The sequence below is a fragment of the Dioscorea cayenensis genome, unplaced genomic scaffold (assembly GCF_009730915.1).
Source record: "Dioscorea cayenensis subsp. rotundata cultivar TDr96_F1 unplaced genomic scaffold, TDr96_F1_v2_PseudoChromosome.rev07_lg8_w22 25.fasta BLBR01000881.1, whole genome shotgun sequence".
In the NCBI taxonomy this organism is placed as follows: Eukaryota; Viridiplantae; Streptophyta; class Magnoliopsida; order Dioscoreales; family Dioscoreaceae; genus Dioscorea; species Dioscorea cayenensis.
The window spans coordinates 19,050-35,548 of record NW_024087272.1 but is presented as its reverse complement, the minus strand read 5'-3'; the positions used below and the strand labels follow the sequence as shown (position 1 = coordinate 35,548).

The 16,499-nt window shown below is 35.6% G+C and overlaps 2 protein-coding genes and 1 pseudogene across 2 annotated transcripts; 2 read left to right on the top strand and 1 right to left on the bottom strand.

The window, feature by feature from the left end:
* Positions 1-4,420: 4,420 nt before the first annotated feature.
* LOC120255200 (disease resistance RPP13-like protein 4) lies at positions 4,421-6,158 on the top strand. The gene is made up of 2 exons (XM_039263087.1): positions 4,421-5,011; positions 5,091-6,158. Exons 1-2 carry the CDS (start codon positions 4,460-4,462, stop codon positions 6,156-6,158), a joined length of 1,620 nt encoding a protein of 539 aa, XP_039119021.1. The 5' UTR covers positions 4,421-4,459.
* Positions 6,159-6,256: 98 nt separating this feature from the next.
* Positions 6,257-7,473, top strand: LOC120255199 (putative disease resistance protein RGA4). Its single transcript, XM_039263086.1, has 2 exons — positions 6,257-7,224; positions 7,308-7,473. Exons 1-2 carry the CDS (start codon positions 6,257-6,259, stop codon positions 7,471-7,473), a joined length of 1,134 nt encoding a protein of 377 aa, XP_039119020.1.
* A 1,126-nt stretch (positions 7,474-8,599) lies between these two features.
* LOC120255198 lies at positions 8,600-13,623 on the bottom strand (annotated as a pseudogene).
* Positions 13,624-16,499: the final 2,876 nt, after the last annotated feature.

The following is a 16,499-nucleotide window of genomic DNA, read 5'->3' as shown; positions in this document are numbered from 1 at the left end:
ATGAGATCCAACAACTCCCCGGGGAAGGCCATCATTCGCACAGAGGATTGAGCGCCAGTGGAGGGGTCGGGTGTCTGAAGTTCTCATTGTAGAATAGTGGTGCACAACTGGGTTAATTTGCAGGAATTCTCATTCTCAACTGCAAATCTCATTCAGGCCAAAGATGCCTCCCATTCTATTCATCATCATTCTAATAGTCCCTCATTACAGAATCATAACAACCTGTAATAACTTGCTTGCTGCCATTCTATCGAACACCTACTGTGCCAGGACAAACGTGCTAAATGAATAACACCCACTACTAATCCTTTAATCTCCTAATTACAACCATTCATCATATGTACTTAAACTGCTGCCAAGCAAGTGACTGAACCTTTTTGTCACTCGAGAACAGTGCCTCCTCACTTTCTTCAGTGTCTCTTTAATTTGGAAGGAGCAAAATCAACCTGCATTGATCTCCTAGATTGATGGGAAATTTGTTCAACATATAGTGAACACAAGAGATCTTTAATTGGAATGCAGAGGTTGCATTAGTAGGAGTGGAAGAGATCTTGTACCATATATTGTCATCTTTTGGTCTCGGTTGATAAGATGGACATCCACAAGAAGTGCAAATGTGGTTTTATTAGGCTTCACGCCCAGGTTCATACTAGATGCTTAAATACCTTTGAGGCTTCAGATGTCCTTTAAAAAAAGTATGTTTCAGCTTAATTAAATATATTGGACTCACAATTTATTAATTTGAAACAACTATATATTGACACAATAACTCTTGGAGCTAGGGTATGTCATGCAAACCTTTTTTGAGATTTTCCGAATGCACAAGTTAAAGCATTATAAGAATGAATGTCTGGTGTCATTCCAAGCTTCCCACTGATGGCCGACAAGCGAAGGCGGTGACCGGAGGAACCTAGGGCTCTGATACCATGTTAGAAAAAAAGAGAGAAAGAGTGGAACAAGTTCTCAAGCCTTGAACACCTGTCATTGGTAATTTATGTGTTTACGACTCGTGCACTTCTTCTAGGTGCTTTTCTTCCCCCTTATTTCTGGGCTGAAGCTGTTAGCACTGCTGTTTATCTCATTAACCTACAACCTTCCTCTCACCTTAATAGTCATAGTCCAGGTCATGAGTGTCTCCATGGAACACCTCCTCGCTATGATCATCTTCGAGTTTTTGGTTGTCGTTGCTTTGTTTTACTCTCACCTAGGGGAAGAACAAAACTATCAGCCCAATCTGTTTCTTGTGTTTTTCTCGGATATAACCTTGAGCATAAAGGTTATCGTTGTTATGATCCCGTCAGTCATCGTATTCGTATCTCCCGTGATGTCACCTTTGATGAGTTTGCACCTTTCTATGCTTCTCCTTCTTCCATTGAGTCCTTATCTTCCACAATCCCTTTGTCTTTCCCTTTTCACACACTTTCAGCTTAGAGAGCTCCCCCCGTGTCTTCCTCTCCTCCATCATTTCACCCTTCTTCAGAGCTTTTTTCTCATTCCTCTATTGACCCCACTCTTCCTTTATATGTTGAGTCTCCTGCAGTGTCTTCCTTCTTTCTTTACTTCCTCTTGCTCACCCGCCTGTTAGTTTCACATACCACTGTCGGGATCCCGCAGATCCTCCATCTCGGACAATCATTTCTAACACCTCTCCTACTACCGATCCGGCTCCTGAGGTGCCCTCTCATACTTATTCTTTACGCAATCGTTCTACTTTACATCCTCATGTTCGTTACGCTTCTGCTATCACCAGTGGTTCAGATGTCTTTGAGCCAAGTACCTACAGGGAAGCAGTTCGGTCACCTGAGAAGGGAATTCCATGGCCGAGAAGCTTGATGCTTTGACTCAGACTCACACGTGGGATCTCGTTCCCTTTTCTTCTCATGTTATTCCCATCACCTTTCGTTGGATCTACTGTGTGAAGACCCATTCTGACGGGTCTCTCGAGCGCTATAAAGCGTGTTTGGTTATTCGTGGCTTTCAGCAGGAGTATGGCCACGACTATGAGGAGACTTTTGCCCCCAACAGCCCACATGCACACTATGCGCACTTCGGTTGCTATAGCGGTTGTTCGTGGTTGGGTTCTTCATCAGCTTGATGTGAAGAATGTTTTTCTTCGTGGGGACTTGTTCAAAGCTTCTATATGTAAACACATAGATTACGAATGACAGTTGTTCAAGGCTTGAGAACTTGTTTCGCTCTTTCTCTCTCTTTTTCTAACAGCATGTATGTAAAAAACCAAAGATTCCGCTGAGAATATCAAATCAGAATCATGGTAGTTTGCAGACGGAATATAAGAGAACTCCGGGAATCAAATTAATAATGTATACCTTGCATTATTTCTCTATTATTGATGCCAATACATCCAATCTCCCTGCAGTAAGACAACACAAAACACAGTCTGTGAAACCATTCATTGACATCATATATACCCAGATTTCAGTGTCAAATCCATGTACTTCAGGCTGAATCAATCTGATTCATCATAATTAATTAGCATGCCAATAACCAAATTGTATAATTCATCATCTGGTGCAGCGCCTGTCTGCAGCATCCTGATGTCAATCAATAAAGAAACATTCAATTAATATTTAAGTAAAAAGCCTTTGCTAACATAGTAACACTGTTCACAGCAAAGAGTTTCTTATATTCCAAACTCATAATTGCAAAACCATCATAACTAAATATCTAACTTTTGATGAATTGTGCTCCCAAGTAAGGCCACAGGCATACAAAACTTGAAGTTAATTTCGTACTTATTTTTCATCATATATAACTGAATATTTGACTCTTTAATAAATTTCTTAATTAGTGATTTATTCACTTTGTTAAAAATACCATCTCAGCATGCTTAATAAATTGACATGTTTGGATTTCTGTATAAAAAAATAAAGTGGCCAATGTATTATTTTAAAAGATAATTCTACTACCATCATCATATAAAAAATCAGGACACGTCTCTATAATTCTACTACCATATAATATTATAATTAAAATTAAAATTAAAATTAAAATTAGATTATTGTTGAAACAGTATCATCTAATTTTTTTTATAAAACAAAAAAAGAGATATGCTCTAAATTATATAACAATACTTGTTTTTTTTTCTTTCTTTTTATTCATAAACTCCAATTTGTTCTCTAACTGAGCTTGTTGACATTGAAAGCTTACCAGTGAATTATATCACCGGAAGAAATCAATTATAACCCATTTTTATGGGAAAATGTTGAAACATCTCACAAAACTAAATGTTTATTCATGGTGAACAACAAAAATATTTTTTGTTTGTATTTGATATTTAGGAAGATGGAGTTGTTTCAAAGCTTTCAATTAATTGTTTAGTTGATGATTAATTAAGTCAATGCCAAGCAAGAGTTGCTTTTGATTAACAAAGTAATTTACATTTAGATTAAAGTAAATGATCCCATAATTTATATATTTGAATAAAAATGTATACTTGATTACTAGTTACTATGGTGAGAATTAAGGTTTATTTATTTTTACAGAAAAAGAACTCCGCAACTTTTATAAATCACTACAGTAAAATCATAATAAAAAGGAAAGCAAGTACAAAATCGAGGTGAAGACAAAAAAAGAAAAAGACATAAATAGACATATATACATATATATATATATATATATATGCAATGTCATCTCCTTTGGAAAGATAAAGAGATGCTTATAATTACTATATATATATTTTTTTCAGTTTTTCAATTAAAAAAAAAAGTTGGTGGTGTTACACAAGCAAGCATAAATTCTCTTATATAATTTTTTTGTAAAAATTAATACTTTTTGATTATATGTACTATAATTTAGTCTAGTTACAATTAATTGTTTCCGTTTTTTGTAACAAAAAGTTACAATTCATTGTAGAAAAATATGTTGTTGTTGTTTATTGAAGAGATGTATTAGTATTGATTTCAAATTATTTCTTCCTTGTAAATAGGGATTCACCTCAATGAATATTAATGGGTTCAATGGAAAAAAATAAAAAGACAAAAGTTTAAACATCAAATTTATTAATAACACAAAAAGTTATATGTGTGTGTGTGTGTGTGAATAGCTCATTAATTACTAGCTAGGTATTAATACTCAAAAATGATTGAATTAAAAATATCTTAATTATGTCACTGATTCCTTTTGGAGGTGGAGTTCAATGAAAGCAAAGCAAGGTATATATCCAATGCCCAGTCTCCTCAAAAGATATTATAAAAGCCATGCATGCTTTATAATTCTTTAGCAATAAAATAATAGTAAATATTTATACATAAATTAATTTGGAGGTGTTAGCTAGACAAGCAATCACAAATTCTCTCACTCATGCAAGTTATCTATATAATAATATCCCTCTTTTTTAAGTCTATATATATAAGCCATGCATGGAATTAATTTATGCACCAGGACAAATTAAAACAAACAAACAAACACATCGGGAGAGTGTGGGATTGTCTAATTAAATATGTGGGTTGATATATATATGATGTTGCGGGTTGTGCTCTCGATTGTGTTGTGGGTTGTGTTAGTTGTGTTGTCCGTTGTTATATCAATATTTGGCTTTGTTGCTATGATGTTGCTGGTGATGTTTTGGGTTGGTTTTATGATGTTGCGGGTTGGTGTTATGATATTGTGGTTAGTTCTTATGATTGATAATGATGAATACAGGAAGCTGCAAGAAAAGATAGAATACGGCCTGTCCGTTGGTGATATAATAATTACCTTTCATGTTATAATGCCGCGGGTTGTTCTTATGATATTGGTGATCATGTTGCTACCCTTGTGGAATCAGATGACGAAGAAAATGTCGAGAGTGAGGGATGACCTCACAAAGTTACAAGAAAGGCTAGAAATGGCCTACCGCAAGTTGGAGTATGCTGATGAGGAGACGATGATTGTCCCATATGGCACCACCAACACCTTGTTTCATAATTTGAGAGGTGTTTCGAATGACTTGCAAGACATCAGCGATGAATTATCTAAGCTTGAGGATAAATTGGAGACAATGGATTACAAGGTACTTTGTTATTTATTTATTTATTTATTTATTTATTTATTTAGTTTTTTTGATGGAGTGAATAAACCACTACGTACAGGAACACTGGTATTCTCTTTTCATTCATGTATACCAGCACCTGATCTATTTTCCACGGCAAATTCAGAGACAAAATAAAACTCTTAAAACTATTGGCTCCAAATTGGAAGAGATTCTCAAACAAGAGTTAAATGATGGTTTGACTTTATTTAAACTTAATACCACTGTAGAATATGATACTAATCTAGTTGGTGGAATAGAGCAGGATACTGAAAAACTAGTGGAGAAGTTAATGATCACCCGTAGTTCTCCGGGAGTCCATGTTTATGGGATTGTTGGGGAGAGAGGCATTGGCAAAACAACTCTAGCTAGAAAAATCTTCAACCACCAAACAATAAAAGAAAAATTCCAGTCGCCGCCACCGATATGGGTAGATGTTCACATGAATTCTACTTTTCATACAATAATGAATTCCACAAATAAATTTGGTGGTGATTCAATTGTACATAAGAAAATTTTGGTGGTTCTCAATGATGTTAATGACTCGGAAGTACTAAAAGACATAAGTGACTATATCCTTGAGCACTGGTATTTAATCACTAATGCCAATGTCTTAGTCACAACTAGGTATGAAAGTGTCATAACTCATGAGGGCATTTATAAACTTAAGTTGCCATTATTGTCGGAGGAGGATGGTTGGGCCTTGATGTGTAAATTATTATTTCCTGATGGTGAAAAGGGGAACATGCAACACTTCGAACAAATAGGTAAAACTATGGTGAACAAGTGTCATGGCTTTCCACTTTCAATCAAAACCATTGCTAGGATCCTAAATGCTAAAGACAAAAATCGTAGTGAGTGGGAGAAGGTCCTAGAAAATATTATTGTTTCACTAGAACCCTCAAATAAAACACTACCTAAGCCCGTTTATTTGCTCCCTTATGAGAACTTGTCGTCTTATATCAAGCAATGTTTCATCTTCTGTGCTTTCTTCCCCGAGGATTATATCTTCGAGAAGAATATTTTGATCCAACAATGGGTGGCTGTTGGGCTTGTGAAAAAACCATCAATGCCAACAGAAGAAGAAAAGGGAATGACACAACAACTTTTTGGAAGATGTAGCAAATGATTATTACATGGAACTACTTCAAAGCAATATTTTTACATTCAGTCTGCAAAATGCCTTTTATTATGATGACAAAAGCCATGTGCCGAATGCATGGTAATATGCGCTCATTTGGTCAACATTTGGTTCAAAATTATGGTTATTTTCAAGGTGATGTAGAAGCATTGGAAAAAGCTGCAACTTCCCCCTCGTCATCTTCCGTACCAAAGCTACAACATTTGATAATCACAAATAATGCACCATTGAATGTAATTCCAAATATTGTGAAAAAACAGACATCGGTGAGAACACTCATTTTCACAAGCAAGCTTAAAATAACCAAGCTACCCAAAGATCTCTTCCAAAAGCTCAAGCTCTTGCGAATTTTGGATATAAGCAGCTCTGATTGTAGAGTCCTACCAAAATCTCTATTCAAGCTCCTCCACCTGCGTCACCTAAATCTCTCATGTTTGCCCATCAAGACACTTCCAGATGCTATAGGGAATCTCATCAATCTACAACACTTAATCCTCAGGTACTGTGGAAGTCTACTAAACCTCCCTGAGAGTATGACAAGATTGCACAAGCTCAGGAGCATTGACGTTCACCAAACACCACTGACAGGCATGCCAATTGGGATATCTAAACTATCTCAATTGACTAGTTTCGTTGGATTCGTGGCAAGTGACTCCTCAAGTTACGAAAGATTAACAGAAATTAGCAATCTAAAGAAGCTACAAACCCTCCACATTGTGAATTTGGAGGTTCCCAATTTTCTTGATAGCATGGTACTCCCAGAACATATTAATCTCACTGATCTCACGCTATCTTGTCGAGGAGAGGGTCAACCATATGAAGAAGGCGAGAAGAAAGAAATGCAAGAGTGCTTTGAGGGTCTATACCCTCTGTCTAAATCAATCCAACATATCAAGATCAATGGTTACTTCGGCCTAAAATTCCCTCGATGGATCATGGATTTACGTTTTGGTAAATTGAAAAGCCTTGAGTTGCTCAAGTGTAAATATTGCACGGAACTTCCATCGTTGGACGGGCTTCCTTTGTTGGAACATATTCGTGTCGAAGATGCGTGGTCCATAAAGCACATCGATTTAGACGCTAGACCATGGAGCAATTTACCTAGCTTAAAGTCATTAATACTGAAAGACATGCCAGTGTGGGAAGAGTGGACATGGGAGACACATCAATCTCATTCGGTGATGCCTGTCCTCAAATTACTGGAGATCATCAACTGTCCAAAGCTCAGGTCCCTTCCTCAAGATCTTGCATATCATGCAAAAAGTTTGGCCACTCTCACAATCTACAAAGCACACAGCCTTGAAAAAGTCGAAGGATTCGCATCACTAAAAAAACCGCCGCATTTTTCAGCAACCACAATCTCTCCATTATTTCTGAGTTTCCCAGCAACTTGCAATTTCGAGATTGATGATTGTCCTAAGTTGGATGTTGGATTGCTTCCACAAACATTCCTATAGAGGCATACATATACATCCCTGTAAGGTAATTTCAACTTCTCTCTCTCTCATATATATATATATATATATATATATATATTCATATTGGTATATTGGTGCTAATTAGTGCAGGTTTTGTATGCAGGTGGTTCATCTTCTAAATGCAAAAGGATTCTAAATCTAGTTAATGCAAAACTCCTCCATCGGTGCTCCAAGTATCTCCTACAGACTTATTACCACTTCTATGCTTTCTCTGTGAATCACTGCAGGAGGATCTTCACGTTTATATAGATTGCAATAAATAATAAATGTATAAATAATGTATCTATATGTTTCATTCTGATTCTATCCAGTCGTGTGAATAATAAATAATGCATTCCTCCTGCATATTCCCAGAAATTTAGTATTTTTTTGCATATATATTGCATATAAGGAACACATACAATAAAGACATTGTCATTTTTCACAAGCTTGGAAGTCCAATATACTGAGAATTTTACTACTAAACATGTTTGATCTTAGAATCAATTGTAGAGCTCCAAGATGAAATTTTCTAATGAAATAATTGACCATTTTAGGGAAAAAAAAGGAACAAGTAGTCTTAAAAAAAACAATCTGATCATATGTTGATAACAAATTAATGTGGGGTTGATTTATTCTGAATTAAATAAAAGGAAGCTACCATTCATCCTTCAAAGGCCAAAAAAATACAAAGCACCACATAGGTTTGAAAATTAATAGCCTTAAAGTCCAAATCCTACATCATCTTCATGCATAAGAACCGTCAAAATCGAATACACGAGTAATTTACACATTTACTACTCTCTTTCCAGTGATCAGCAGATTGTTCACAGTAGCCTTGCAAACAAGAAAGTAAGTGCAAATTATTTCAATAAAAATGAAAGCAAAAGTCAGCCGCTAAGTCAATGAGAAAAAATTATGTGTCAGATCCTTGCATTCAAACTTATAAGACACTCTTATGGTTACCTTATCCTAGTACTCAGTACTGTATTCCAAATTGTAAAACATCTCCCTGTGAAATTCGCCCCCATCCTGTAATTAAACTGCTGAGCGAGCAATTGAACCTTTTCATCACTATCAAAGTCCATCTCTCGAGAACAGCGCCTCCTCACCTTCTTCAGTGTCTCTTTGGAAGGAGCCAAACCATCCTTGACCTGCGTGGTACGAAATTTGTTCAACAATGAACACAAGAGATCTTTGGAATTAATGCAGAGGTTTCTTTAGGAGTGAAATAGATCTTGTACCGTGTAATCTATTACAGAGAGAGCGGCCTTTTGGTCTCGGTTGATAAGATGCGCATCAACCAGCAATGTAAATGTGGTGGCATTCAGTTTCACGCACAGGCTTACTAGATGCTCAAACACCTTTGAGGCTTCGGATGTCTGTTAAAAAAGTAAAATGGCACATGTTTCAGCTTAATTAAACAGCTAGAACAAACTAAATATATTGAACTCACAATTAATTAATTTGAAACAACTAATGACACTTGGAATGTAGGCCATGCAAACCTTTTTAAGCTTTCCGAATGCACAAATTAAAGCATTATAAGAATGGATGTCTGGTGCCATTCCAAGCTTCCCGCCGATGGCCTCAAAAGTCTCATAGGCTCTATCAAGGTCCCATATATTGGCACAGCCAAGGATTACACAGTTGAGTGCGGCAACAGATTTGTATGGAGGATCTGCATTGCTCAAATTCTCTAGTTGAACATACACCTGTTCTTTATAAATCGACAAGTTAGTCAAGAAAAAAAAGGTCATTCAGGTTTCTTGCAAGATGATAATATTCAGTTTGCCCTAGAAAAAATAAAGATTCTGCATACCCATTGTCCTGACATCATATTGCCACAGAGTCACAGAAAAATTCAACAAAAATCATTCTCATAAAATACTACTATAAGGGCTGCATGATAGGTCATCAATGTGCTCATATTGCACTGCCCAAAGAGGGTGGTTCCAGGCTTCCAGCTGATCCATTATAATCTAATTGGTTAAAGTAAGGCGTTGAAAGGGGGTAGTAGTAACACGCATCCAAAGTGTCGGGGCCACTCGCATATACAAATTGTCGATGCATATAAAACAAACATCTATGATTAAAACTGGAGTGTTAAGATTCTCACTTTTCTGTGAAGAAAACAAGGATTTCAAACAACAAATATTTTTAATATCCCTGAAACTATTTAGAAATCTTGCACTGTGGCCATGAGAATTCCTAGTGAGTATTAGCATTCTGTCTATATTGTCGTTTGAATCTTATGAAGGTGAAGAATGCAATTATCAGCATATATACAGAAGTTCACATACAACGAGAAAAGGGGTTCACTCCAAGAAATTAATGAAACCTATTGACTTATTAGATATAAATAAATAACATTCAACATTCTTTTCATAAATATCATAAATTCAAAGTGGTTTCGATAAGTACTCTTACCGAGTCCAATGTTGAGAAGCCATTTTTGCAACAAGCAACAACCAGTGGGTATAAAGAGGTGAACGGGGAAAACAGCTCCTCTTCAACTTCACCTCAATTTCCATAAGCATTTTCAAATTCACTGAGGGTAATAAAAGCACGTTGAAGTTGTCCCAGTGATGCATGCGAATATATTTTTGAGAGGTAAGTTTCTGGGTTTGGAGCCCTCTTCTGACTCAATGAGCGCCTCAGGATTGACCAAGCAGCATCTAATAGAGTTGAATTATAGGTTCTGCCAGCAGTACTAAATGCCGACACAACTAACCATTCATCTACTGAAAGCAGAACAGGTGGTCTTGCATTTTCACCACGACCAATCCACCGAGCAAGAAATTCCAAGGCAAAGAATGCCAATTTGCTATGATCTGCTTGCAATGCAACATCGGCAATGTAGTTACACAAATTCCACGGTGGGCACAGGGATTTGTTCTGTTCAGTTGTCTGAAAGAAATAAAAACAGAAAGGCCTCAAGGTTATGGAAGACAGATAAACCCAATTAGCATGCTTTTATGCAACTAACTAGTTAAAATGTGAGAAGAAAAAAGTACCGACCCAATCTCTCAAATATGACCAAAATATGCATAGTCACAACCACATTATTCTACTGAGAATCTCATATCAGAATCGTAAAATTCTACAGACGGAATATAAGAGACAGCCAGCTCTGGGTATCAAATTAATAATGCATACCTTGCATTTCTCTATTATTGATGCCAATACATCCAATCTCCCAGCAGTAACACAACACCGAACACAGTCTGTGAACACATTCATTGACACCATGTACCCAGATTTCAGTGTCAAATCCATGTACTTCAGGGCAAAATCAATATGATTCATCGTAATTAGCAGGCCAATAACCAAATTATATGATTCATCATCTGGTGCAGTACTGCCAGTCTGCAGCATCCTGACGTCAATTAATAAAGAATCACCCAAAAAAGTAAAAAGCCTTTGCTAACATAGTAACACTCTTCACAGCAAAGAGCTTCATATGCTCCAAATTTATAATTGCAAAGCCACCGTAACTAAATGTTTGGCTCTTTTGAATTTTGTTCCAAAGTTAGGCTACTGGAAAATAAAAATGAAATTTCTTAGTTATTTTTCATCCAGTGGCAACCATTCCCTCCGCCTCAATGAACAAAACGCCTTTATTTTTCTTTGTCCTATTTAATTATGCAAAGAAAAAGAGGAACAACAATTCACTCCCTCATTTCCATTGTGAAGTAGATAAATCAAAGCAAAATTTAAATCTTCCAAAAACCAGAACCAAACACTATGATAGAAGCAACAGCAAGCAAATGGATGCACTAAGAGAGAAAGGAATCAAACTGACCATAAGCTTGTTTAGAATATTAAAAGAGTTCAATTAAGAAAAAACAAAACTTGCCTTTAAATTTCTCACTTTCACTCTTATGTCAACAAGACTCAAACTTTTTATTTTCCTGGTTCAAGTATTTGGCTAAGAAAAAAAAAACAATATTTTGGGATGGCATCTCAAGAATAAACTAGTACTAAATAGTAAATACTAATAAAGGGGAGGGAGTCTCACCGATCGATGAGCTTCTCAGCGGCCTCGCTCTCCCGAGTTTGGTGCATGGCCTTAAGCACTAGATTATATGACACAGTGTTGGGCGTAATTTGGTAGTCCTGCATCTGCACCACGAGATCCATGCAACAACTCCCCGGGGGAGGGAGAGGCCTCCATCATGAGATTAGACCATCGCTGTGACGCCATCCAGTCGGCGAAGACGTTCATAAGGCTGGCGGCATCGAGGGTCTGAGAGAAGGCCATCATTCGCACAGAGGATTGAGCGCCGATCCCCAAAGGGATGATTGACTGATCGGGTGTCTCCAGTTCTCATTGTAGAATGGTGTTGCACAACTGGGTTAATTTGCAGGAATTCTCATTCTCAAGAGAAGTGAGTATGAGAAGAAGAGGAAAGACAGAGAGAGGGAAACAAGATTCAGGCCAAAGAGGTTGCATGCATTAGGAGTGGAAGAGATCTTGTACCATATATTGTCATCTTTTAATTAGTCTAGGTTGATAAGATGGACATCCACAAGAAGTGTGCAAATGTGGTTTTATTAGGCTTCACTCGCAGGTTCATATACTAGATGCTCAAACACCTTAATTTGATCAGGCTTCAGATGTCTGTTTAAATTAAAAGAATGTTTCAGCTTAATTAATAAATATATTGGACTCACAATTTATTAATTTGAAACAACTATATATATATTTGACACAATGACTCTTGGAGCTAGCGTATGCCATGCAAACCTTTTTTAAGCTTTTCCGAATGCACAAATTAAAGCATTATAAGAATGAATGTCTGGTGTCATTCCAAGTTTACCACTGATAGCCTCGAAAGTGTCATAGGCTCTATCAAGGACCCATATATACTAGCACAGCCGAGGATTAATTATTACACAGTTGAGGGTAGCAACAGATATTTGTATGGAGGATCTGCATTAAACTCAAATTCTAATTTCTCTATTTGAACATACACCTGTTCTTTATAAATCAACAAGTTATTCAAGGAAAAAATAAAGACCATTAATTAAGCTGTCTCACAAGATACTAAATTTTCAGTTCGCCGTAGAAAAAATAAAGTTTCTTTATATACATTGTCCTGACATCATATTGCCACAGAGTTACAAACAAATCCAACAAAAATCATTCTAAAAAAAAAAGGCCATTATAAGGGCTGCATCATAGGTCATCAATGTTCTCATACTGCACTCCCCAAAGAGGGTGGTTCCAGGCTTCCAGCTGGTCCATTATAATCTAGTTGGTTAGATTCAAAGTAAGACCTAATTAAAAGAGGTAATAGTGACACGCCAAATCGTTGATATATATAGAACAAACATCTATGATTAGAATTAGAGTGCTATGATTCTCACTTTTTCTGTGAAGGAAGTAAGGATTTCAAACCACAGATATTTCTAATGTCCCGGAAACTAGACCTGTTATTGCCTCAAACTTCCGTGGCCTAAACGGCCACAGTCCCTCTAAGAAGCTGGCCGCGGAGGGATTCCTCCGCATAGCTAGTTAGTAGGCTGAGGTCTGTGAAACCGTTCATTGACACCATATATACCCAGATTTCTGTGAAGGAAGTAAGGATTTCACTTTTCTGTGAAACCGTTCATTGACACCATATATATTGTGGACCCCGCCCAAAGTTAGAATAATCAAAGCATTGTTTTTTCCCCTTATTTCCCTTCCCTTTTGTCAAGTTGCTCTCAAATCTAGTGATAATGATGTGGACCCCGCCCATGCATTAAACCTTGCTTAGGATGCTAATCATTTGTTTTCTTTTTCCCTTAATCCTTCTTCTCCTTGTCATCTTGTTGTTAAAATTTTGTTAGAATGAGGAATTCCCGGAGGATTTTTTGGGTTCCATCACATCCATGTTTTGCTATCAAACCAAGTTTCAACCTCCTTGCCTCCTTCCTCCCTCCCTTGCTTTCTTCATCTCCTTGGTTTCCATTACTTCTCCACTTAGAGCTTCAAAGGTGAGGAGCATTTCGGAGCACTGTAGCGACCGGTGATCAAGCCGGAGAGGAGATCGTCGTTGCCAACTTGTCACCAAACCTAGAGGTATAGTTATTGATGATTGTCCACCTCGATCAAAAGCTTAACCTCCCATTCATAGCATGTTTGTATGCCAAGATGAAAAATTGTTTGTTTATATGCTTATGTTTGCTTCAAGATTTTTACCCCTTTTGAAGGAATATATATAGGCATATATTTGCATGAAACTGCAGCCTTCTTGAAGGTATATTTTTGCTTATTTTTACACGAAAACCTGCAGCCATTTGAGTGTTTATATGGCCATATTCTTGCATGAAAACCCTGCAGCCATTTGAGTGTTTATATGGCCATATTCTTGCATGAAAACCTGCAGCCATATGAGTGTTTTTATGGGCATATTCTTGCATGAAAACCTGCAACCTGTTAATGTTTTTTTTTAAACTCATTAGAAACCCAAGCTTTATGCTTGTAAATTATTTGTTTTGCAAATATTCTTGTTTCTTTCAAGCATGCTTAAGGGCCAATTAGTGCATGCTTAGAAGAACACACTCACCTTCTAAATTCTGCAACCTTAGAATGTGTGTTTTTGCATTTGAAAGTGACCTTGCAGTCCTTGGGTGATCTTAGGTAGTTACCTTGATGAAGACCAACAACCCTAGTTATGTTGTTCATTTTATGTTTTGATTGGTTAATTATTTCTTGAGTTGTAATGGTTGCCAATCCTTGGGTTATAGGACCGCTTGAGAAGTGGCTTTGGGTCTTCACATTGTGTATTGGAGTAGAATATTTTCAAAGTAAGTAATCTCTTGAACTCTTGTATTTAAAATTTTATTATTTTGAGTTTATCTTATATAAATGTTCTGAAAATTATTATGATTATTCTTTGAAATTATTTTGGAAATGGCATCACATTTTATTACTTATGTTTTGCATAAATAACTCTTAGACTTAGTTGGAAGCATGGTTTTTACCTTAGCAATATTTATATTTATTTCTTATTATTTTTCTTATGAGATGTTTGTTTTAGTGAAAGCTTGGTATTTCTTATGTCTTAATGTGGGAATCCTGCCAAAGCTAGAAGTTGGCATTTTCATATATATATACATATGTGTGTGTATTAATTATTATTCATTTATTTATTCTGCATTCTTGGCTTGAAAATGGGTATATTCTTATACATATAATTTTTTTTATTTTAATTTGAATACTTGGAAAATATCTGTGAATATTCCATTTTCTTGGCTTTGAATCTGTCTAAATATTTTGGTCTCCAAATTAGCGATATGCAACCCTGTCAGTGGGGGGTTAAACCCTGACCTTGTCGACAAGTAATTTTGGGAAAACGAGACTGCAGTTTCGCACCGTGTCTGTTCGGTGAAATAATCAACGGCCATCTGTATTCAGTCTCGGGTCACCGAGGGTAAATAAATGATTTCTGTTATTTTGGCTCGGGCCTGTCACCGAGGATAAACAAATGGCCTTTGGCACTGACAGTGAATTTGGAGACACACACACTTTAATTTGTTACTTTTTGTCTTTGCTCCTTTTGATTTTGATTTTCTGTAAAAACACAAATATTTGTCCTGCCTTGAAATTTCTGTATTTTTGATATCGTATTTCTGGGTTTTGAATTTCGGTAAATCATATTTGGAAATATCCTTTCATTAGAATATTTCACTTTGTATTTTGTTTTGTTTAAATTATGTTTTGAAGACCTATGTTCATTTCTGGTGAATTATTATTTGCAGTTCCGGAATCTGGTTTTCTTTTGATTTTAGTTATCTTGAATAGCATTATTACTTGAGAACTATATCTCTGATAAATTATTTATTTTGTACTTGTCTAAACTATGTTTAAACTTTGAATTATTCTTATTATCAGATATCGAGTTTCATAAACCATGTTGTTTTAAACAATTTCTGGATTAAAAAATAAAAACAAAACCCAACTCTGCATGCTTAATTTTCTTTTTCAATTGACATGTTTGGATATATGTATAAAAATAGAGTAGTAAATGTATGTTTTTCAAAGATACTTCAACTATCATCATCAACATATAAAAAATCAGCATATATATATATACACTTTTATATAATTTTTTTTAAAAAAAGTAGATAAATCACTTTAATTAAGCTGAAAACACAGTATAGACTCAAACTGACACAAAAACATAACAAAACCCCTCACACCACAAGACCATTTCTATAATTCTACTACCATCTAATATTATAATCAAAATAAAAATTAAAAATAGATTATTGTTGAAATAGTACAATAAAAATATAACAAAAATATATGAATTCAGGAGGCAGTGAAACTGGGGAAATATATATGTTCTAAATTATGTAACAATTTTTTTAACTAGGTTCATGAACTCCAATTTGTCCAATAATTTAGCTTTCTAACATTGAAAGCTTTGACCAGTGAATTATATCACCTAAAAAATCACTAGTAAACTCATTTTTAAGTAAAAATAATTGAAAAATCTAACAAAACTAAAGGTTTATTAATGGTGGACAACATAAACATAAATATTTTTTATTTGTGTTTGATATCCAAGAAGATGGAGTTGTTTCAAAGCTTTCAATCAGTTGTTTAGTTGATAATTAATTAAGTCAATGCTAAGCAAGAGTTGCTTTTGATTAACACAGTAAGTTACATTTAGATTAAAGTAAATTTTTCCTTTATATATTTGAATAAAAATGTAAATCTGATGACTAATTTTTATGGTGAGAATTAAGGTTTATATACTTTTACCTAAAAGAACTCCTCAATTTTTATTATAAATTATTGCAATTATATATAATCTTTTTTTAAAAAAATAAGCTATAAATTATATTAAAAAATAAAAAGCAAGTACAAAGATAG

Bases quoted from the DNA above. Each gene is read 5' to 3' on its own strand.
- LOC120255200 (XM_039263087.1), top strand. From the start codon at position 4,460: ATGTGGGTTGATATATATATGATGTTGCGGGTTGTGCTCTCGATTGTG. The intron at 5,012-5,090 runs GTACTTTGTTAT...CACTACGTACAG, and splicing joins TGGAGACAATGGATTACAAG to GAACACTGGTATTCTCTTTT.
- LOC120255199 (XM_039263086.1), top strand. From the start codon at position 6,257: ATGCGCTCATTTGGTCAACATTTGGTTCAAAATTATGGTTATTTTCAA. The intron at 7,225-7,307 runs GTCCATAAAGCA...AAGACATGCCAG, and splicing joins ATTCGTGTCGAAGATGCGTG to TGTGGGAAGAGTGGACATGG.